General features: G+C 36.0%; 4 protein-coding genes across 4 annotated transcripts; 2 read left to right on the forward strand and 2 right to left on the reverse strand.

Moving 5' to 3' along the window:
• Window positions 1–3,398: 3,398 nt before the first annotated feature.
• On the reverse strand, window positions 3,399–6,935 carry LOC107744924 (kelch-like protein 42). Its single transcript, XM_074560198.1, is given in 5 exon segments — window positions 3,399–4,217; window positions 4,220–4,390; window positions 5,630–5,823; window positions 5,903–6,561; window positions 6,692–6,935. Coding segments are annotated over 5 exon segments (1,455 nt in total). The 5' UTR covers window positions 6,842–6,935; the 3' UTR covers window positions 3,399–3,936.
• A 946-nt stretch (window positions 6,936–7,881) lies between these two features.
• Window positions 7,882–14,457, forward strand: cwf19l1 (CWF19 like cell cycle control factor 1). Its single transcript, XM_016558749.1, has 14 exons — window positions 7,882–8,015; window positions 8,188–8,272; window positions 8,357–8,438; window positions 8,514–8,615; window positions 9,498–9,712; window positions 9,804–9,919; window positions 9,997–10,081; window positions 10,507–10,656; window positions 11,225–11,354; window positions 11,532–11,611; window positions 11,760–11,969; window positions 12,320–12,439; window positions 13,991–14,088; window positions 14,211–14,457. The coding sequence occupies exons 1-14, from the start codon at window positions 7,981–7,983 to the stop codon at window positions 14,353–14,355; spliced, it is 1,653 nt and encodes a 550-aa protein (XP_016414235.1). The 5' UTR covers window positions 7,882–7,980; the 3' UTR covers window positions 14,356–14,457.
• An 829-nt stretch (window positions 14,458–15,286) lies between these two features.
• washc3 (WASH complex subunit 3) lies at window positions 15,287–17,824 on the forward strand. Its single transcript, XM_016558751.1, has 7 exons — window positions 15,287–15,485; window positions 15,590–15,688; window positions 15,782–15,847; window positions 16,197–16,319; window positions 16,432–16,548; window positions 17,062–17,126; window positions 17,242–17,824. The coding sequence occupies exons 1-7, from the start codon at window positions 15,435–15,437 to the stop codon at window positions 17,333–17,335; spliced, it is 615 nt and encodes a 204-aa protein (XP_016414237.1). The 5' UTR covers window positions 15,287–15,434; the 3' UTR covers window positions 17,336–17,824.
• Window positions 17,825–18,418: 594 nt separating this feature from the next.
• On the reverse strand, window positions 18,419–22,024 carry dram1 (DNA-damage regulated autophagy modulator 1). Its single transcript, XM_016558779.1, has 7 exons — window positions 21,794–22,024; window positions 21,036–21,103; window positions 20,328–20,470; window positions 19,850–20,027; window positions 19,594–19,652; window positions 19,407–19,499; window positions 18,419–18,958 (listed from the first exon to the last, which is right to left on the reverse strand). The coding sequence occupies exons 1-7, from the start codon at window positions 21,922–21,924 to the stop codon at window positions 18,914–18,916; spliced, it is 717 nt and encodes a 238-aa protein (XP_016414265.1). The 5' UTR covers window positions 21,925–22,024; the 3' UTR covers window positions 18,419–18,913.
• Between the last annotated feature and the right edge of the window lie 389 nt (window positions 22,025–22,413).

The raw sequence follows: 22,413 nt of genomic DNA on the forward strand, positions 1-22,413 counted from the left end.
AAAAAAAAAAAAAAAAAGAAAAGTCATATTGTGTTCAGAAAATTACTTTTCTATTTTAATACATTTTAATTGGTTGGGGACCTCTGCTATAGACTGAATAATTCAGGGCACAGTAGCAGTAGTCACTGATAGCAGTAAGGCTTTACTTTTTGTATTTTGAAACATTACTGTGATTCAGTTTAAGTGAAGTGATCCAGTCATTGGCTATGATTAACTGGTGTTCTATGTGTATCAAAACAGCTATATGAAGCTACATTGAGAATTGTGAGAGACCCAGAGCAGATGTGACTTGTTAAATCAGTCTACTGAGGTAGAACAAGCTGTTTCTGCTGCATTTCTTCCAGCTTGAGACCTGCAATCCGTCAGAGAGTCAGCTCACTACAGCAGTGACACATTAAAGGCAATGCAGGGCTTCGTTTCTTCGGCTCTGATTTGCTGGAGATGTTATCAGTTGGCCACATGGTGTACAAGAGACAATCAGTAAAAGACACACTCCCCTCACACAACCCCCCAACTCCCAACCAGTACAAATCACGCTGCTGGCTATTTGAAAAGAGGTCACTGTAATACCGAAGAATCACTACTTTTTGCAGCCTGTTCTTTATCTGGGTACTCAATAAATATTGTGCATGTTTTTGATGTGTTTTTGTTGGTATTTATAATCTTAATTGTTTTAATACGTAAATACTCTATTCATTTGCATGTGCATTATGTGCATTTGTAGTGAATAACAGAACTGTGTGTGTGTGTGTGTGTTTGTGCACGTGTGGTGAAAATATACTAAATTAAGTTGTAGTGCCACCAAGTGGCTGTATTATTATAGCAAGGACATAAGGACAACCAGGACCAAGGCTATTTTGGTTGAACAGATGATATTTTGCCTCCCAGTAATGCAGAAACAGACTAATTGACCATTTTACAAAATTAAAGTAAATGTCATGATGCTTCTCTTCAGTTGCCTTTTAGTCATCGAATTCCAAAGCATTCTGAGAGAACGGTCAATTTTTTTTTTCTTTTTCATAGAACTCTGCTGATGCTTTTCGAGTCAGTCGTCATAGAAACACATTCAGAAAACAATTTTGTATATGTTCAAATCAAATTATCTGTTGTATGCCTGTGAAACATCGATGAAATGTTCTTCTAATAAATCAGGTAATAATCTCTTAATTTAATTTGACCAAATTCAATTTTATTAAAATTGAAATTAAAAATGTATATGATACGCTGCATTTTTTATATCCGATCATCTCAATCATGTTGCCACTTACTGGTTTAAAAAACGTATTTCTATCCGTATGTCTGTTAACTAGTTTGACAGATTTGGCGCTTAGTATCCCCGAGCTTAACGAGCAAATCATTGGCCATCCACTGCCCCACCATCCTCTCTTCCAAGTGGCTTGTCTGTGCTGGGACATCTGCTCAACATTAAGACCCAGTGACCAGAGTCCCAGGACATAGATGTGCTATTAGACACAGGATAGAATCTACAGTACAAATGCCAAGACAATGAATGAAGGACAGAAAGTGGACAACGGACTGATTCAAAGGCAATGAGTTCATCAGCTGATCTGATAGGACGTTGCAGTATGTCTGACTACAGAGTCTATGGACAGCCGATTACACATTGACTTCCACTGGAGGACAGAATGACAGAAGGTGACCTCACTAAGAAGGACAAGTGACCGTTTGACATCTGCCAAACGCATAAAAGTAAAAACACACACACAGAAGAAATAAGTAATTTTCCCTGAACATTTTTATTTAACTTACTCCTTTACATTTTCAAGGCAACTTGGGAATACTCAACAAAACCAACATTCATTTTTGCTCGACATATGAAAAATAACCACAAAGTTACAAAACCAAAAGTAAATGGAACATAAGTATAAAGTACGTATAAAGTACTTAACACTTAAAATAAAATAAAAATCTCCTTTTCTTTCAGGATAACGGCAGGTCATCTCACTCAACCAAATGCAAACATACATCACAGCGGTCAGGTAAGGCACTTATGTATTTGTGCTTCATTTGTGCAGCACATTTTAAGACACTTCTCCAGATATACAGTATTTGGAACAAAATAATTCAACAGACTATTAAAAGTGACATTAAGTCAAAAATCTACGACTTTTTCAGGCACAGATAGTCTGCAATATTTTGAACAATCACCATTTAGTCTGGCACGTTGGATCTTACAGGCACAGTTCACCCAAAAATGATAATGCTGTCAGCATTTACTCACCCTGATGTTTTTCCAAACCTGTATGGCTTTAAGAGTTTTAGATCATATAACAGGAAAAAAAAGGCTGAGACAGATTTGGAATGGCATTATTACATCTTTGATGTCTTTCATTATCCTTTATATTAAGTTGTTTAATCAGCTTATGCAAGTTTAGTGTTTTAATTTCATCTGCAGGCTCTATAAATCTGACGCCTTCACTTGTGCATCTGTATATTAGTAGTTGTAAATCTGTATATGTCATGTTATATATCATTAAGGTTCTGTACGTGCATTGGCATTAGATGGTTCTGTGCAAGTTGAAAATGTTTGGTGCATTTCTTGTAGTGTTCTTTCTCTCTGCCCAGATAAATAAAATTATATATGTACATTAAAACTGCTTTTGAATACCTCAACAGAACTTCTGATGGAGATATTAAAGGAATAGTTCAGCAAAAAATGAAAATGATGAAAATGTACTCACTCTCAGGTCATCCAAGATGTAAATTAATTTGTTTCTTAATCAAAACAGATTTGGAAAAATTTAGCATTACATCACTTGCTAACCAAATGTATCCTTTGCAGTCAATGGGTGCCATCAGAATGAGAGTTCAAACAGCTGATAAAAGCATCACAATAATCTACGTGACTCCAGTCCATCAACCAACATCTTGTGAAGCTAAAAAAGGCTGTTTGTAATGAACAAATCCATCACAAAGACGTTTTTAACTACAAACTGTTGCTTCTGGCTAAAAATATGAGTCCTCTATCTATAATACTGCATTCTCCAGTGAAAAATATACACAGATCACGCATTGTTTACAAGTAAAAACAGTCCAAAACAGTTCTGAACAAATATGTTGGTGGATTTTGATGTGAAAGGACAACAGGGGGTGGACTTTTTCACTGGAGGAAGTGTTATTATGCATTATGGACTTGTATTTTAAAGTTAAAATGCCTTAATGATGGATGTGTTTATTACAAACATGCAGCTTTTCACTTCAAGAGATGTTAACTGATGGACTGGAGGTGTGTGAACTACTTGTGGATTATTGTGGTGTTGTTATCAGCTGTTTGTACTCTCATTCTGACAGCACCCATTCACTACAGAGGATCCACTGGTGAGCAAGAGATGTAATGCTAAATTTCTCTGAATCTGTTCCGATGAAGAAATAAACTCATCTGTATCTTGAATGGCCTGAGGGTGAGTGAATTTTCAGCAAACTTTCATTTTTGTGTGAGCTATTCCTTTCAGTATTGAGGCTTTTTGACTTATGATTTTAATGATCAAAGTCAAACTGTTGACCTTTATTTAGAAATAATCATTTAAATGACTATTTCATCAAAAAATAAATACGTAAATAAATATCTGTCATTATTTATCATTGTCTCACCCACATGTTGTTTCAACCCTGTGTGACTTGTTCCTTCCATGGAACACAAAAGCATGAATGTTAAAGAATGTTCCAGACACTCTTTTAAAGTCACACAGTTTGAGGGGGAGTAAATAATGACCAAATTTAAATGTTTTTGCTATACTATTCCTTTAATGTCTTCTGCAGGTTCTTGGTTGGTTGATCATTCCGATACAGTAAACCGGTTTGGTAAACCTCTAGTAAACTTGCCATTTCAGACCTGGCTGGGCTCGCTACAACAAAATCTGTGTTCCCCAGCAGTCTGCAGTCTTCTTCAGATCCCCAGAGCGTGAACAATGTGGCTCACAGGACATTGGGCAGGTAGAGAGAGCAAAGCAGCATGTTCTGTCCCAGAGCAGGAAAACGTCTGAAAGCCTCCCAGGCATCTGAGAAAATGTTGTATTTGAGGAAGACGCGGTGCTCCAGGCTGGTGGGCAGGCTGACATATCTGCTCATAATGTAGATGCCGTCGTTGTGCAGCGTGCAGGTGAGGTTTAAGCCAGACTTTGATGTGTTTTCCTTAAGTTGCAACCATTCTCCCGTCTGCACGTTGTATGACTGTACCGTCAGCATGTCCTCCGTCTAGCTCTCCGGCGTCCCATTTCTGCAGGTTCTAGCTCGTGAGTGTAGCCACCCACCAGGTAGATGGTGTCCTCCACTGAGAGCATCTGCTGCCTGCGCACATGAGCCGAACAGGAACAGAACACGGACCGTGTGTCCGAGGCGGGGCAGTAGCGCAGTACATTGGTGTTCCTATCTGTCAGACATTAGGAGAAAAACACTGAGATCACAGAATCTTAAAAGATCATTTTAATGTAGTAATTTAAAGTCAGCATGAGATGGAAATTGCAGTTGCTTTTCTTCCCTACTAAGATATATATATATGAGTGAAACGGCTTCTCAAATGTAGTACCGGACTTTTGTCCATCAAGAATTGACTGGATCATTGTTGTTTGCTAATGGTTGCGATCTCATGTGAGTAACAGGTTGATGGAAAGAAGGGATTATTGTCCAACATGAATTGCATCATTTATAATATGCACAGTATTCCGTAAAAAAATAAGAATCGTAATTTTTGAAGTTTTTTTGTGTGATTTTTAAGATGTTTTCACTGTCAGACACACAGTATATTGATACCATATTAATTATCGGCCATTTAATGGTTATCGGCCATAGTAAATAATTAATAAATAATTATAGTATCAGCCAGAATTTTAATAATCTTCCAGTGTTAGATGATGGTAAAAATTATCTAAAAGTAAAACTAGGGGAAATGAGAAAGCACAATAAAATATATAGAATATTGGCTGATGCTGTTAAACAAATAAACAATAATAATAATTTAATATATTTTATTCTCATTTTCCATATTTTTGCTGTTACCTTTGCCATAATCTAACACTCACTTAAAGGTAATCTTCTACCAATACTATAATTATGGCAATTAGCGAATTATTTTTTATGTTATGATCACTAACTGATAAATAACTGTGGAGTAATAAAACTTCTACACTATTTTGTCTAAATAAATTCAATAACATCAATTATATTAAACATGACAAAATGAATTAAGCATCACAACATTATAATATACAATAAATATTTTTTTATATTTTATATATTTATTTATAATGTGCAATAATTAATATTTTTATGATTAATTTAATGGATTTTTTTTAAAGATTAGAAACATTAAACTAATAAAGATTAGTTTAATGTAATTTAAATGTTAGATTATCTTAAATAAAAGTATCAAATACCCTATGCTGGTCGATACCAATAAATTAGAAGGAAAAAAAATCTAGTTTAAAAATAAGAGAAACTGGAAAAAATGTTTCACAAGTAAGATAAGAAAAGACAAGAAATGTTTTTTCTTTGGAAAAACACACACACAGATGAATTAACCACAATAAGACCAGGAACATAAGAAAGTAAATAAAGTCAAATGCCTGTTTGTGTGTGAGTGTGAAAGAACCCATCTCTAAGTAAAACACACCTCTAGAGGTAAAACCGCCCATGACATAGATCATGCCGTGACACTCACAGGCAGAGAACTCAGCAAGAGGATCAGGCAGAGACACCACACACGTCCACCAGTCCTGCTCTGGACTATAACACTCCACCGCACTCAGACAGTGACCTCCAACCGCATACAGCTTCCCACTCACGGCCAGGAGCTTGAAGTTGGATCTGGACACAAAAAGAGCACTCACGGATCTCTTGCACTGGACAAACCACAATAAATGGCCAAATCAAGAGTGAATTGTACCTCTTTTGGTTCAAAGGTGCCACATGGTTCCACTCATTCTTGCAGGGGTTGTAGCAGTGGGCCACAGAGATCTCCTGACTTGTCATTCTGTATCCACCATCAATAAACAAGTAGTTGTCCAGCACAGCAGATCCGTATCCTCGGACATTGATCATGTCCGGAGGAAGACTGTTGGCTAGAGGTTTCCAGCGTTGTTCTAGCAGCTCATCATACCTCAACATGGACCAAGGCTCATCCTGATTTGCCAGATCCAGACAGGTGCCAGTGAAATCCCCTATTGCAACTAAAGTGGCCGTGCCTTTCATCCGCATATCAACATCCTGAACTCCGGTGTTGTGCCGAATTCTGCACCCCTGCCAGATTATGCACCCCCTCGTTGAAGTCGCTTGCGCAGCATGGGATGATAAATAATAGCAGCTCATGAATTTCAAACAAGCATTTCTGAGATCATGCATCCCGTAGACTTCAGAGTGCTTGAAGAGCTCGACGCAATTCTCCTGCTTGATTTCCGACAGGAGCCGTTTTAAAATGGAAGTGACTTGCAGAAAGGATGCGGTTTCGATCAGGTCCTCCAGAGTCTCGTTGGCCACCTGAACTTTGGAGGTGTTGATGAACTCCAGCACCAGCTCGACCCCAGGTGTAGTGCCGAAATTTGCACCCTGCCAGATTATGCACCCCCTAGTATTGGTAGGTTTAGGAGTAGGTGTGGGGGAGGGGTCAGGATTAGGCAATCAGGTAGCGACTTCAAGGAGGGGGTGCATAATCTGGCAGGGGTGCTGAATTCGGCACAACACCGGCGCGCTCAATCCCCGCAGCTGCACCGAGTCCTCCGCTGTACAGCGCGCGGAAGTAATCGCTCTTCTCGATCAGTTTGCTTTTACTCACATTGTACGTTTTGTCATCCATCACGATTTCTATAATCTGCTCGGGGGATGTCATGTCTGCTGTTCCGGGATCAGCGCTTGTTTTAGGCTATGATTTAGAAGCGCTTTTACATCCTTCGATGCCGAAGCCTATATATGGAAATGTTCAGCACATTCAGCTCATGTGCATGCATATATTCCATAAACAATAACGCGATTTGCAAACAAGGTCTGCACTGCAGACGCAAACAAATGGATGGTGTACATATACTAAAGTAATAATGCTTTATAATCAGCCTGTTTAGATATGTTTAATTTCGCAGGTTTATACAGTCAGCTCATTTAGATTTGTCATCCATTTCCACATATTTGAACGCAGCTCTTATAGACATCGTTGTTGTAGTATAAATAATGGCAGTTTATTTTCGTTTATTACACTGTGCACTTCGGGGAGAGAGAGCCAGCTCTTTTTTTATGGTTTATTTAGTGACAATTCACATACAAATTGACAATAAAAGCAAAAATGTCAATAAATTCAAAGAGACAATGATTGTAAAAAAATAATGCAAATTAAGGAAGAAGAAAAAAGAAAAGAAAAAAAAACTAAATAAATCAACAAAAAAATATTAACTATATACAGCTCTTGCAGGCACTTCGGGTTTTCAAATGTAAATCAGTTCCTGTTTTGGTCTTGTGGTTTGTGTTGCGTCACGTTACGTCCTGCTCGCCCCATTTTTGCGCAGTGGTATGTGTTTTCATCTATATAAAATGTTATGTTAACGCGTTAGAAGAACATATTGTAGGTTGTTTGGTTATACGCATTATACATCTTTAATTTAACTGATAATATTAAGATATAAAGCGATAATCGCTGGCGCTAACGTTGCAAATAATATGCGCATTCCTGAGGCGTTTAATACAATTTACTGTGTCACTCTTATATTTCCTCCGGAGAGAAACTTGATGTGATTTTAGGTTTGTGTAATATATATTATCGCGTTTATAAATTATATGCTTTATATATGGTATTTGCTCTAATGTATTTAATTACATTTAAGTTATTAATTTATAACACCAAAAACATAAAGTTTATGTACATTTCATAAATAGGCGGCCGGAATCATTTAATCTCTGTTCTGACGGGGTTTATTTTGTCGACGCACACAATTTAACACCAGACACGAGACAATTTTAAGATTTTTTAAGAACATTTGTATGTTAATCGGTATGGAAGACAAGCCTTTACGAGTGTAAGTTTTGCTTTTGGTTTGAAAAGGGGCATATGTGAATGTTGGTTGGCTCGTTACCTATGTTAATCACTGATTTACACAGTCATAATGAACAGTAAAGACAGAAGTGTGCGTAAAATAGACTCACGTGTTTTTTGTGTCCACGCTGATTTTATGTTTCATTCCCTCTCAGACTCGCATGTGGTGACGTTGAAGGAAGAATAAATGCTTTGTTCAACCGGGTGAACGCCATTCAGAAAAAGAGCGGGCAATTTGATGTGAGTCTGCACGTGGATCTCTTATTTTAAAGCGATAAGCTTAAGAGAGAGTTGTGGGTTTAACTTGATAATGTTGTTTTTCAGTTGTTGCTGTGTGTTGGTGAATTTTTTGGAACTTCTGAGGCTGAGGCAGAATGGTTAGCATACAAATCTGGTGCTAAAAAGGGTAAGGCTTCCTTTTAGGTTTGTTTATCACACAAATCACTGTACTGAATTAATCGGTGATCTCTCAAACCCCCAGCACCCATTCACACATATATTCTCGGCGCAGCCAGCCAAGAGACTGTGAAGTATTTCCCAAACTCTGATGGCTGCGAGTTGGCAGAAAACATCACATGTCTGGGTAAGATTTGATCTATAACCTCACAGCTTTAGAAGACCTATGTCTTTGCAATTTTGTGTTAACCTATAGTGTATAAAAGTGTGCTTTACCACTGTAGGTGTATTGTGAGGCTCAGAGTTGCTTTTTTCATTATTATTATTGTTGTTATTTTATATTTTTTTTCTAATTGTTTTATTTTATTCTTGGATGGATCCATAACACAGCCCTGCATCTTCTGCAGATTTAATATTACCCAATATGATAATGCTGAATTAAAAAATATCAGTTTTGCAAGCTTTAATGTGCGTATCAAAATAACAAAAGCAGTCAAATGTCAAAAGTTACATTCAAAATGTATTAACTTCTGTAAAGGAAGGATCTGTAAAGGAGTGAATTTTTTTTTTTTTTTCCAAATTCTCCACTGAGTGCTTTTAACTTTACATACAACATATGTTTATAAATCACAAGCTTTTTTCAGAAAATCTGTAATTTTCTGTCGCTGTTTGGGTGTAGTAAAACACTCACAGATGTAGCAAAAACATCTGGGTAATATTTGCATATTCTTCTCTCATTGGCCATAATTCTAATTTTGAAATCAGGATTAGGCATAAAAACATGTCTTGAGAATCATTCATAAATTGGAAAATCTTTGTGGAGGTGGTTCTGGTGATTAAGGGATAATGCAAGACTGCTTCACCTTACAAGTGGTTGTCGAAATACATATCATATTTTGTGAGAACTTTTGACATGCTAGAGCAAAACGGGCACTATTTTTCCAGTCAGCATCCCTAAATTAGTAAGAAGCAAGGATTGGATTTCTTTCAGCAAATATGGTGCAGGATAGTGTAATGCTTAAAAATTAATCCGTCAATTTGAGTTAAACAAGTATGCTTTTTTGCACAGGTCGAAGAGGCATTTTCACAGGGGCATCGGGGCTTCAGATCGCCTATGTCAGTGGCAGAGAAGCTCAGCAGGAACCTGCTTCCTCACACTGCTTCACCTCTAAAGACATCATGGCCCTAGCGGCCCCACTGCTGTCTAACTCCAAATTTCGAGGAGTGGACATTCTCCTGACCTCACAGTGGCCTCGAGGCGTATGGCAGTATGGAAACAGTCCCGTCAGTGCTTTGTTATGCTCCTTTAATTCAGTTTTGCAATTATTTCCTGAATGTGTGCTCAAGGGTCGTTTACTTTCTTGCCCTTTTGTAGGAAACTGATACAAAGTTTTGTGGGGTTTCATCCATCGCAGATCTCGCTGACAAGCTGAAGCCCCGCTACCATTTTGCGGGACTGGAAGCGGTCCATTACGAGAGGCTGCCTTACAGGTGTGGTATTACAGCATCAGGATATGCTTTGTTTTTCAGAGGATATTTGTCTTTAAAAAATCTGTATAAATTTGCAGGAATCATGTGGTCCTTCAAGAGAATGCTCAGCATGTCAGTAGATTCATCGCCATGGCAACAGTCAACAATCCTGCCAAGAAGAAGGTGTTTTTTTGCTAAAGTTTTACTAATTTTGTTATTGTGTTGTAATTTTGTGCTTCTGTCATTTTTATTAGTTTTGGTTGTATTAAATGTCTTTTTAATTTTAGAAGTTATTTTCTCTTAGTTGCTATATTTTATTTCAGGTCTATTTCAAATAACAGAAACAATTTGTAAAAGTTTTAGTTAACAATAACAGCATTGATTAAAGTTAATATTTAAAAGCAATAATTCATTAACACCAAGTATAATTTTTAGCAAATCTCAAAATTAGCATCTGTATTTCGTACTGCATATTTTAATATTATGAATTCACTTGTAGCATTGATTTTAGTTTTTAGTGTTTCATTTTTGCATCCCTGCATAATGCTTAATAGACCTGTGGCAAATAGAGACTGAATTTTAATTGTACAGTTGATCTTCTCTCGTAGTATTTGTATGCATTCAACATTGTTCCGATGAAAAACATGGACCCCGCAGAGTTAGTCAAGCAGCCTCAGGATGTCACAGAAAATCCCTACAGGAAACCTATGAAAGATGGGAAGAAAGAAAAACCGCCACCCTCTATGACAGGCGCGGAGGTTTGTGTGTACAGTTTTTACTTACTAATAGAGTTAGTATGCAGGTGTAGTTTGGGGTGGGTGAGTTGTTTAAAAATGCTTTTGAAAGAAATCTTGTTCTGCATTTATTTGATAAAAAAAATAGAGCAATTTTGTTAAAAATTAATAGAATTTAAAAGAACTGTTTTCTACTAGAATATATTTTAAAATGTAATTTATTCCTGTGATGCCATAGTTTAATTTTCAGCAGCTATTACTACAGTCTTCAGTGTCACATGATCTTTCAGAAATCATTCTAATATGCTGATTTGCTGCTCAAAAAACATTTATTATCAATTTTTGTGGAAACGCATGACACTTTTTTTCAGGATTTTTTGATGAATAGTGTGTATTTGAATTGAAATCTTTTGTAACATTATGATTGTCTTTACTGTCACTTTTGAATAATTCAGTGCATCCTTGCTGAATGAAAGTATCAGTTTCTTTTTAATAAAAAAAAAAAAGAAGGATCTGATTGACCCCAAATTTTGGAACGGTAGTGTACCTTATTTCAATGAAAAGATCATTTGAACATCTCTTTTTTGTTTAGGAGGAACCAGTATCGCAGTTCTTTTTTGATCTGGGCCAAAAGAAACCACAGCACCAGCAACATCACCACGGCAGGAAGAGACAAACAGATGGAGACAGACCTAATTACCCCAAACAGCCCCGAAGACCCCGTGAGTCCATTCACCTGCAATCTTTCCACTCCTTCCGCTGGTCTAATGGATCAAACTGGACTATTTTATTACCTTATGTAGAAATATAAATGATTTCAAGTCTGATTTTGGGGAGGATTTGAATTTAATTTTGCATGCTGCTTTTGACACAGACCTTGTTTTCATCTCTCATTACAGCACAGCCCACCGGACCCTGTTGGTTCTGCCTTGCAAGTCCAGAAGTCGAGAAGCACTTGGTCATAAGCATTGGAACACATGTGAGTCCACAAAATATGTATTCTGCAGCCCAGTGTCACTTTAGAATGCTTTGAACATAAGAATATATCAACCAATAAATTATTGATCACATTGATGCATCATCTGTTGTTTTTCCATTATGCATTAATGTAACTATTCTGTTTCCAGTGTTACATGGCTGTCGCTAAGGGTGGTCTCACTCCCGACCATGTTCTTCTGCTGCCCATCGGACATTACCAGTCAGTGGTGGATTTGGCATCGGAGGTGGTTGAAGAGATGGAGAAATACAAGAGTGCCGTCAAGAAGTTCTGTAAAAGCAGAGCCCAGCGGTGCATCATGTTTGAGAGGAACTACCGTAGCCAGCACCTTCAACTACAGGTCCATACAAAATATTGTGTCATTCATATTGAGATTGTGGTGTCTGCCTGACTGGACTGACCTGTACAGATCCCAGGTCAGTCTGAGCAGCACCACATATATGAAAAAGAGAGTCTGGTAAACTCATAGCAGCGTGGAGAGTGAGAGATGCCCAGCCCTCCACCAATAACAGACTTCAACATAATTTAATCAGTTTAAGTCTGAGTGGATAGACAGTCTGTCTGCGCTGACGGATAACCATTTCTGAGGGACGTGTTCCCAGTGATGACCAAATAGGTGATTTCCCAAAGACCTCCTTATGAGAAACAATGCATAACAGGTTTAACGGAAACTACTTTTGTCGTCCTCAGGTAGTGCCGGTGCCCATGGAGAAGTGCAGTACAGAAGACATCAAGGAGGCATTCATGACACAAGCTGAAGAGCAGCAGATGGAACTAATGGAGATTCCAGCTCATACAGACCTCAAGCAGGTACATTCCATCGGTGTCGATCTCAAACTGAAAAAATGTGTCAGCTGTGGCCGAGTACATAATTTTTTTTTTTTTCTGGGACTTGCAGCTTTGTGCTCATGTATGTTTATTTATTATAAATAAGCTTTTAATATGATAATTTATTACTACTTTAGTGTATTACATAAATTGTATTTTTTATTATACCTGTATATACTGGTAATTTAATTTAGTTATTAATTATATTTATTTATTTATTTAGTCATTTAGCAGACGCTTTTATCCAAAGCGACTTACAAATGAGGACAACAGAAGCAATCAATTGTAGTATTAAAACAGCTAAAAACAGATCCAAAACTAAAAGCTAAAACTTTATAAATACTACCTACCTACATTTTAAAAATAAAGAAATTAAATAAAAATGACAAATGAATACAACAAAATTTCAAAACTTAACATTTAAAAGAAAAACAAAAAAATAAAGCTAAAAACAATTCAAAATAGTAAAGAACAAAAGGTATAAGAGTATAATAATGATTCTAACATAACACTAAGCCAAACACCAAAAAAAACAACAAATGGCCAAGCAAGCGCAGACACTGACAAGATACGCGATACAGAACGAGACCAAACGCGATATCAGCACGTCTCCACACAGTAAACAAAACAAGCGTTTCCTAGCAACGACAACTGCACTAAACTCTAATGAGACAAGTAAATACATTTACGAGCTGCTTTTAACTTCTGCTGATAAAGACTGCTTCTCTCAAAGAGTATTTCTTAACACTGTTTTCTGCTGGCGCTTGAACACACTTTCCTTATTTTTTTCCACAACAAATGGCCAAGCAAGCGCAGACACTGACAAGATACGCGATACAGAACGAGACCAAACGCGATATCAGCACGTCTCCACACAGTAAACAAAACAAGCATTATATACATTTTATTTAAGGTATACTGTTAATATAATGATGTTATTTTATTACAGTATATAAATTATTTATTGTTATACTGTCATAATTGTTGTTATTAATTATATGCATTCTATACACTGTAAATAATTTGTTTTATTATTTTATAATAAGTTTACATTATATAATGTTAAATGATTATAAATGACAATATTAATATCATAATTTATTACATTGTATACATTGTGTAATGTGTTTTTTTATATATATATATATGTATATATATATATACTGTTAATATAATTTAGTACTTATAATGTAATAATAAATTATTTTTTTTAATTGTATGTACTGTTATTGGCATATCTGAGCCCTCTCAGTTTAGTTTGTTGTTCTTGTAGTCTAAACTGTAAAAACAAGTGCAAAATTTACAAGGCACCTTAAAATCACATATGTATGTAGTCTAAAATAGAATTAAAAAAATTAATTGTTATTTGGGTTTGTGCTCTCTTGTTAGGTGCTGTGTCTGAATACACTCATTTTCACTCTCTAATATACTGAACTATGTAACATTATCTATGAAGTTAATGAGAGAGCAAGGGACCTGGATCTGTTTTGTGTAAAGATGCACTGTGACTAACTGTAATATCTCCCATTACAGATTGCTCCTCCAGGAACACCCTACTTTTATGTGGAGCTGGATACAGGCGAGAAGCTGTTTTATCGCATCAAGAAAAATTTCCCTTTGCAGTTTGGCAGGTAATTGTTCAACAGACACGGTTCATCAACATGAGTTATAAATATTTGAATGAGTATGACCTGAGTAAATACTTTCTTTGCATAACCACCTGTACACTCTGTATGTATGTGTTTGGCCTCAGGGAAGTGTTGGCGAGTGAGGCATTGTTGAACATCCCTATGCGTGCTGACTGGAGGGACTGTAAATGTACAAAAGAAGAGGAAGAGGATCAGGCCAAACAAATGCGCTCTGACTTTGAGCCCTTCGACTTCGCACATGAAGACTGAGCAACATTTCAGATGCATCTGACTTAATCCCTTCGTGATAATGAACTCAGTCAGTGTGTCAACTGCTTATTTTATCTTTTTAAGGCTTTTCTTTTTGTTTTACATTTTGCACCATACACACTTTCCTCTTCGTTTCACTTGCAAACAGTTAGGAAATGGCTGTTGTCACAGTGGTCTTTCAAAAGATGACTTTTTTTGGTGATTTATCTCATCTGTTATATGTGGAACTTTATGATTCATAATTAAAGTCATTTTTTTCAGATTTGTAAAATCTGTGTTTCTCTTTTGTAGTTACAGCTTGGTGCATGTCCTCTGCTGGTGTTGATGTTCTTTTGAGATTTTACTGATGTTTGTACTTGTGCTTGAGTACACAAACAACCATGTCATCTAATAGCCTACAAAAGAAGACACTTATGAAACAAAATAGTTATGGAAATTAACTAGTAATTATGGATTGTTGAATATCCATTTTAATATAATGATACAATAAATAGTATTTACTCTTTAAAAGAAAGCTGAAATAACCCGTGTCCGTGTCATTACTTGCTAAAAAATTTAAGTTAAAACTAAGGTAACGTAGTGTCTTATAACGGCAGTTACATCGTTTTAGATGTTTAGTAAATAATTATAAATAGTAGGACTTGTATGTAATCTAACTACTACGTATTATTTATAAATATCACAAAAACGACTTCTAAATGAAACTTTCAATATTTGCTCTCAGATTAAATCGATTTTTCGTTGCTTTGTGAGCAGACCTTTATTATGATAACGTGGAAGTGAAGACTTTTATTGTTTTTTTTATTAATTCACATCACAAACTACAATGTAAACACAGTTTAAATACTAATAAATGAAATAAAATTATTTGTACTTAAAATATACTAAATGTATTAGCAAATTACTCTAGTTTCAGGGGTTGAGGACTTTTGTTATGTAACGCGGAAATGCTGCAGGTCGCACTGAAGTCTTTATTTATTTTCACGATGCATTCGTTGCAAGATCCAGACTCATTTGGCACATTTAAAGCGTAGAAATCTGTGTCTGTTGTCCAGTTAAAACGCAAAAGAGTTGTTGACATGGATGAGGACGGATTACCCATTGTGGGATCAGGAGTAGATCTTACAAAGGTAAGTTTAACATTGGAGCATCAACTGCTGCTCACAAGATCGTCTGACATAACGTTAAATAATAGTGATCTGTAATAGTGATCATTATACTTTCTTTTTTTAAGGTTCCAGCCATTCAACAGCGAAGAATCGTAGCTTTCCTGAATCAGTTCATTGTCCACACCGTCAGGTTCCTGAACCGGTTTTCCACAGTATGTGAGGAGGTAAGTTCACCTGCCAACACATCATTCCTCTCTTTACCTCAACTTGCACATTTCTTGAAAGTGTCAATGACCTGATGAAATTTGTTTTTGCAGAAACTAGCAACAGTATCACTACGAATCCAGCAGATTGAGACCACACTGAGCATTTTGGAAGCAAAGGTAACTCAAGGCAGGGGCTTTCAAACTGGGGGCCACAAATGGAGTGCTAGTGGATCAGTGGAAATGTTTGGAGAAAAAGTGTAAAAAAATAAAAATAAATAATTATAATTTAAACAAAACATATAAGAGAAGATAATATTGAAAATAGACTAAAACAAACAAAAAAATTTAATTATCGTACAAATTATTTTAAAGTAAATAATACAAATGTGATTGAAATAAATAAATACAGCACTTGCAGTAGTATAATAGAAAAGAGTAGAAAAAATTAATAAAGCAACTTTAAAGAAACCACTATTTTATGCTTATTCTGATTGATTTCATTAAAATGCGGTGTATAAATTTGCAGTTAGCCTCTATCCCTGGTTTGGAAGAAGTGACAGTGGATGGAGTGAGACGGTCTACAGAGACAAACGGCCCTGCAGTGGGTGGCAGTGATGCCACGGGCCCCTCTTCAGGTCCTCCTGTTGAGGTAACGGTTAATCTGAGATGTTATTGTCATAATCCATTTATCCCACTGCTTTTGAGGTATTTAAAACCAACAGGAAGTTTTTTGTATTAATATACATTCCTCATCCATTCAGGCATCTCAGCAAGCACAAGTGGCCCCTCAGGAGCAAAAGGCAGAGGCCCCAGCAGAAAATGTGATAACTGTAGCCAAGGACCCACGATATGCCAGATACCTGAAAATGGTGCAAGTGGTATGTGTATTTCTCTTAAAGGGATAGTTCACCCAAAAATGAAAATATGCTCACAAGTTACTCACCCTCAGGCCATCTAAGATGTAGATGAGCTTGTTTCTTCATTGGAAAGAGATCAGGAGAAATTAAGCATTACATCACTTGCTCACCAATGGTGAAGTTTTTCGCTTCACAAGATGGACCGGTGGATTACTGTGATGTTTTTATCAGCTGTTTGGACTCTCATTCTGACGGCACCCATTCACTGCAGAGGATCCATTGGTGAGCAAGTGACGTAATGTTACATTTCTCAGAATCTCTTTCCAATGAAGAAACTATTCTTTCATCCGATGAAGAAACAAACTCCTCAAGAGCTTGGATGGCCTGAGTACATTTTCAGCAAAATTTCATTTTTGGGTGAATTGTTCCTTAAAAATGAAAGGAATCATTAATAAACTCACATATTGCCTAGTTATGACTATGATAACATGTGGAAAGTATATGCATATGCTTATATTTTGCTCTTTCACACAGGGTGTTCCAGTCATGGCCATTAAAAATAAGATGGTAATGGAGGGTTTGGACCCCGGTTTGCTTGAGTAAGTGTTAACAACAGTAAAAATATTATGCACTATTTATGCATGTGTATAGTCACTATTTGTGTTACAATGAAGTGTATATTGTAGCTAATGGATTAATTGAATTTCCCTTTAGTACCCCTGACGCACCTGTTCCAGATAGTGGCAAAAAAGGATTGGAAGAGCTAGATGATGACAGCTCAGGCAGCGAATCATCTTTCAGCGACTGATTGGCTCTCACAGCCAATGAGCTTTCTGTAGGACTAGCCTGTGTAGGCCATCATGAGCCTTGCTCATCTCAAAGCAGGGTAAATGCACTTGAATGTCCTTATAGAGGACAGACACTTAGTGATGGCACTAAGGCTGTGTTACATCTCGGAGACTGCATACTTAACATCTATAGTGTTGGTTTCTGAGGGCAGTTGCTCACTCGGTGAGATCGCTAATGATTGTGATCATGTGAATTGTCATAAATATCTCATCTCTTGCCTGATATGTACATGTTAGATGCCTAATATGTACATCTAATAACAATAAAAAGATGCCAGTGTTTTTATGAAATAGACACAAGCAGGCTTGCAAACCTGTTCATAAATTAATTTTTAAAAGTGTAGCTGAGTAAAAGTTTTTTTTGTTTTTAATTTTTGTAAATTCATCTTTAGTTGCAAAATCACATCAAAATCTTTGAATCACAGTAATATTAATAACAAATTACATAAAGTCCTATTTGTTAGATTTTTTGAGTTTCTAATAATACTGATTGTGTTGCACAGTCAATACAGATTTGCTTATATTGTCTTTTCTAAATCTAAAACACTAAACACTACCATTTGTAAGAATTTTTTTTTTTTTGAACAAAGTCTCTTATGATCACCAAGGCTGCATTTATTTGATAAAATTTGATAAAAAATTCAGTAAAACAGCAATATTGTGAAATATTATTACAATTTTAAATAAGAGTTTTCTATTTGAATGCATTTTAAAATATTGTTTATTCCTGTGATGCAAAGCTGAATTTACAGCAGCCAATACTCCAAGTCTTCAGTCTCGCATGATCCTTCAGAAATCTGTTGAATACAATTGTGCTGCTTTTGTGTGTGTGTGAATAAAATGTTTAAAAGAACAGCATTTATTTGTAACAGAAATCTTTGGTAACATTACAAATGTTCTTTATGAATTAAATGTATATAATAATTTATAATATACCCAACCTCTGGATGGTAATGTACGCTGCTATTCCTTCCTATCATTACAAACATTAAAGCAATCACTTCTCTTTAGTCATACACATCAATATCATCATCATCATCATGTGTTTTTATTTCACAATTACAAAGTCAGACACATTGTGCAAGCAATGGACTTTTTTTTACATTCCACTTCATAAAGTGCAAGATTAAAACACAACTGTTGCTCACCTGAATTTTTGGAATGATTATGGAGTAAACCAACATAAACAAAGCAAGAATTTCAAACTATAACCAAAGCGAAGATTGATTGACAGTCATGCGAATATGGATGTGCTCAACTATTTTGTCTTGGTTAATCATAAACGCTTTTAAAATTGAGAATCACTATCAAACAGCTTTATAAATTGTTTGGCATCAGCTGGTTAGAGTATATTACACTTCAAGTAAATGTTTATGCTCTTTTTCTAGACCAAAATACAAGCTACAAAATATACACTGCAAATGATTACACAGTACTTTAGCAGGTCTTTCAACATGAAAATGTAGTAAGTTGTATAAAAATACACTTCTATTAATTAAAAATGCACCAAAACATACTGTAACGGCATGATGTCATGGTCATGAATACTCTATTAAATTAACAGTCAGTTTCAGTGTGAATTGCTGTAAAAAGAAATAAAAGAAAAGTTAATACGATCTTGGAGGCACTAAAAGGAATATGAATTAATATAATTATGATTTGAAATAATGTGAAAAATTTGGGGGTTGGTAAGATTTTTATGTTCGTGAAAGAAGTTTCTTTTGCTTACCAAGGCTGTGATTATGGGATACAGTAAAAACAGTAATATTGTGAAATATTATTACAATTTAAAATAAGTGCTTTCTATTTGAATATATTATAAAATGTAATTTATTTCTGTGATGGCAAAGCTGAATTTTCAGCAGCCATTACTTAGCAGTCTTCACTGTAACATGATTTTATTTTATTTTTTTAATGAATAGAAAGTTCAAAAGAACAGTATTTATTTGAAACAGTTAATTTTTAATTAAATACTACTGACCCCAAACTTTTGAATAACAGTGTAAGTCTAATGAACTTTTATATACCCACCTGGAACTCTCTGATGTATGTTAAAAAGAAGAAGACAAAACTGAAAGTAGTGATCCATTCACACGCAACACTCACTATATGAAGCGTGTAGTCCTTCAGAAAACAAGACGAGCAACTTTAAACATTCAGTAATACATTTTGCTACAATTTAAGTACTGGAATGTCTGGTTAGTGACATGAATTGTACCTTATCATTGGTGTCCCAGTGAAGTTTGCTTGTTCCGACAGGAATTGCACAAAAAATTGCTGGAAGGAGGCGTTAAAGACAATTTGTTTGATCTGAAATGTAAACATTGCATGTCTTTACATGGAAAACCAGCATGCAGTGATCACAACGCTGGATTCGGAAGACCAGCCATGTAAGTAGATGCAAATTTACATTAGCAAAACTACTTTCAGAATGTCAGCCAATAGCGCATATTGGTACTGCCTAGAAAGGATACTGGGAAATACAGCTAGAACAGCCACTCCAGCGAAGAACGCACGGAAATGGCAAACGCACTTGGAACATCCATATGGATGACCTCGGTACGATATCAGGCTTTGGATAACAGTGTATGTAACCCCAAATAGGAAGAATAGTAAAGCACCCACATCATGGACAGCCATCACCGTCGTCACCTAGAACGCAACATCATACATGAGTGCCATTAAAGAGAGAGTTATCATTTAACCCCCCCCCCCCCCCCCCCCTATTTTAAAGAGCTGTTTTCGTCTGTTTAATGAAAGTCAGTGGGGTTCAAAGCAGTTTGGATCCCAGTTGCTTTCATTGTATGGACAAAAACACACTAGGACATTTTTTGAAATATCTTCTTTTGTGTTCCACCAAAGAAAGAAAGTCATACAGATTTGGAATGACATAAAGGTGAGAAAGCTAAGTAAAAAAGTGAGCAAAAAAGATTTTGGTTGATTAAGATATACCTGAAATGTTGCCACCAAACACATGCCGACACAAGAGATGATGCCAAAAGCAAAAGAAACCTTGTTCAGACGAGGGGACACGGCACCGGTTGTCTCATGGACTCTCTCCACAAATTTATATTCAGCATACATAGTAGCAAAGGCTGGAAAACAAATACTGAGTATCATTGATTTTATTGATTAAAATTGCTGTGCAATACAGTAAACAATATTCACTCATGCAATACAACAGAATACAAGTACTTTATGCAGGATAATGCACTGAAAATAGTACTTATACTATTAGATAGATAAATAGTAGAGTTGCCATGATGATTGTTGCACTGATAACCTGTGATTTGGCATTAAGTTTCATTTCTGCAGTTGTTTGAGGTTTTACGTGCAGTCCTACACAGACTGTGGTGCTGTTTGTAAAACACTGAACTCCAGCTGTGTCACGGATGGGGAAAAAATATGTTTTCATTTTCAGCAGAAAGAGAAGTGAGACCAGAATGAGTGTGATTCCATTGTTTCTAAAGAAAAGCACACTCGAGACATTCCCACTGCTTTCCTCTCACATGTCATAACCAAGCCAACGTTGTGCAATTTCCCATAGTTTGTGACACACAGATAACTGTAAGGAGTTTCCTGAAGCTGCTGGTTGGGGGTCTGAAATATGAGCTGGAAATCAAATCAAACTGAAATCAAATGGCTGGTTGTTAGTCTTACCTGCAAAGGAAGTGATTGTCGACATGAATCCAAACACACAGCTCTCAGGTGGAGTGGCCCCTGTATCACTTTTCAGAGACATTCACAAAAATAATAAAATAAGAACATTCATATTTCCGAAGCAATTCAGAAGCATTTAATCATAAACTTGCAATATTTTATATTTAAAAAGCACACACACGTTCCACAGTTTACTGAATTACACTCAATAAACGTGCAACCTCACCATTACAATACATTAATATGACTTTGACTTAAAAATATGATTAATTAGAATTTTTACAAAGATTTTTAAATATTAAACTTAATAAAGAAATTGCAGGGTGTTATCATTGTTAAAGTATATATTCTACAGTATATATTTATATTAAATAAAGAATTACATATTACTTAATATTACACGCATTATATTGTATTTATTATTTATATTCTTTAAAGAAATCTAGTTTGTCCTGAAATCTAGTATTAGAAATCTAGTACTCCCTGCAATGAATACTGATTTTGAACTCGAGCCAACATTCAACTTTTAAGTAGAAAACGAAACTAAACGAGCTGTCTGCAAAAAAACTTTTTTCAGATTCTTAAAACTAGCAGCTTTATATAAATACCCGCTTAAAACATGGCCGTGTTATTAATACCATAACTTTATAAGCTATTTCTGGTTTATGTTATTTTCGTATAGTCCATTGTTAATTCGTATAGTTCAGATGTGTAGCCAAACTAAAATCAAGCTCAAGACAAAAAGACGTGTGACATACCTAATGTAAGGAAGGATAACGTCAACATCTCGTCGAACTAATGCGATGATGTAAGATATTATGAACGTACTCGATGACCAGATTACCAGAAAAGTAGGCAAAAAGCACATTCCTTCCATGAACCAAACCATCTCTCCTGAGGGCTGAGTCGGTGCATCACCATTCACGGAGACAAAAGCAAAGTGGACAGCAGAGATCAGACAGTAAGATACGAACACTTCACTGAACACATACTGTATGAACCATGAACAATAACTCGACGTTATAACTGTATCTATAGTGTCACGTGCTCACTGGGAATCTTTCTCTTCCTCATTGTTTTACCGATAGACTATTACCGCCAGCACATGTGAAGAACACACAGAGCTGTTCTTTCTTTCTTTCTTTCGCTACATTATTACATTTTAGATAAATCTCTTTCTACTTTACGTTGTTGGCATGCATTAAACCAGTTTGTCATGATGACCAAAGTCATGAATTATATTTCAGCTATTTGAATGGTATTTCAGCTATTTGTCAGCTATTTGCAGATGAATTTTGACAGCAGGCATTACAATATGTTGGACCAAGACGTCTTTAAATGGCTACTGAACACAGAAAAAATGAAAACAAAAAGAGCA

This window comes from Sinocyclocheilus rhinocerous, unplaced genomic scaffold, assembly GCF_001515625.1.
Source record: "Sinocyclocheilus rhinocerous isolate Xijiao unplaced genomic scaffold, SAMN03320098_v1.1 scaffold258, whole genome shotgun sequence".
Classification (NCBI taxonomy): domain Eukaryota; kingdom Metazoa; phylum Chordata; class Actinopteri; order Cypriniformes; family Cyprinidae; genus Sinocyclocheilus; species Sinocyclocheilus rhinocerous.

Excerpts from the sequence above, each read along its gene's own strand:
- cwf19l1 (XM_016558749.1), top strand. The coding sequence starts at position 7,981 with ATGTTAATCGGTATGGAAGACAAGCCTTTACGAGT. Across the intron at positions 8,273-8,356 it reads AAAAGAGCGGGCAATTTGAT|TTGTTGCTGTGTGTTGGTGA; the intron begins GTGAGTCTGCAC and ends GTTGTTTTTCAG. Across the intron at positions 14,089-14,210 it reads TTCCCTTTGCAGTTTGGCAG|GGAAGTGTTGGCGAGTGAGG; the intron begins GTAATTGTTCAA and ends GTTTGGCCTCAG.
- washc3 (XM_016558751.1), top strand. The coding sequence starts at position 15,435 with ATGGATGAGGACGGATTACCCATTGTGGGATCAGGAGTAGATCTTACA. Across the intron at positions 16,320-16,431 it reads CTTCAGGTCCTCCTGTTGAG|GCATCTCAGCAAGCACAAGT; the intron begins GTAACGGTTAAT and ends TCATCCATTCAG. Across the intron at positions 17,127-17,241 it reads TTGGACCCCGGTTTGCTTGA|TACCCCTGACGCACCTGTTC; the intron begins GTAAGTGTTAAC and ends ATTTCCCTTTAG.
- dram1 (XM_016558779.1), bottom strand. The coding sequence starts at position 21,924 with ATGGTTTGGTTCATGGAAGGAATGTGCTTTTTGCCTACTTTTCTGGTA. Across the intron at positions 20,471-21,035 it reads GACAATCACTTCCTTTGCAG|CCTTTGCTACTATGTATGCT; the intron begins GTAAGACTAACA and ends TTTGTTTTCCAG. Across the intron at positions 20,028-20,327 it reads GTTTGGTGGCAACATTTCAG|GTGACGACGGTGATGGCTGT; the intron begins GTATATCTTAAT and ends GTTGCGTTCTAG.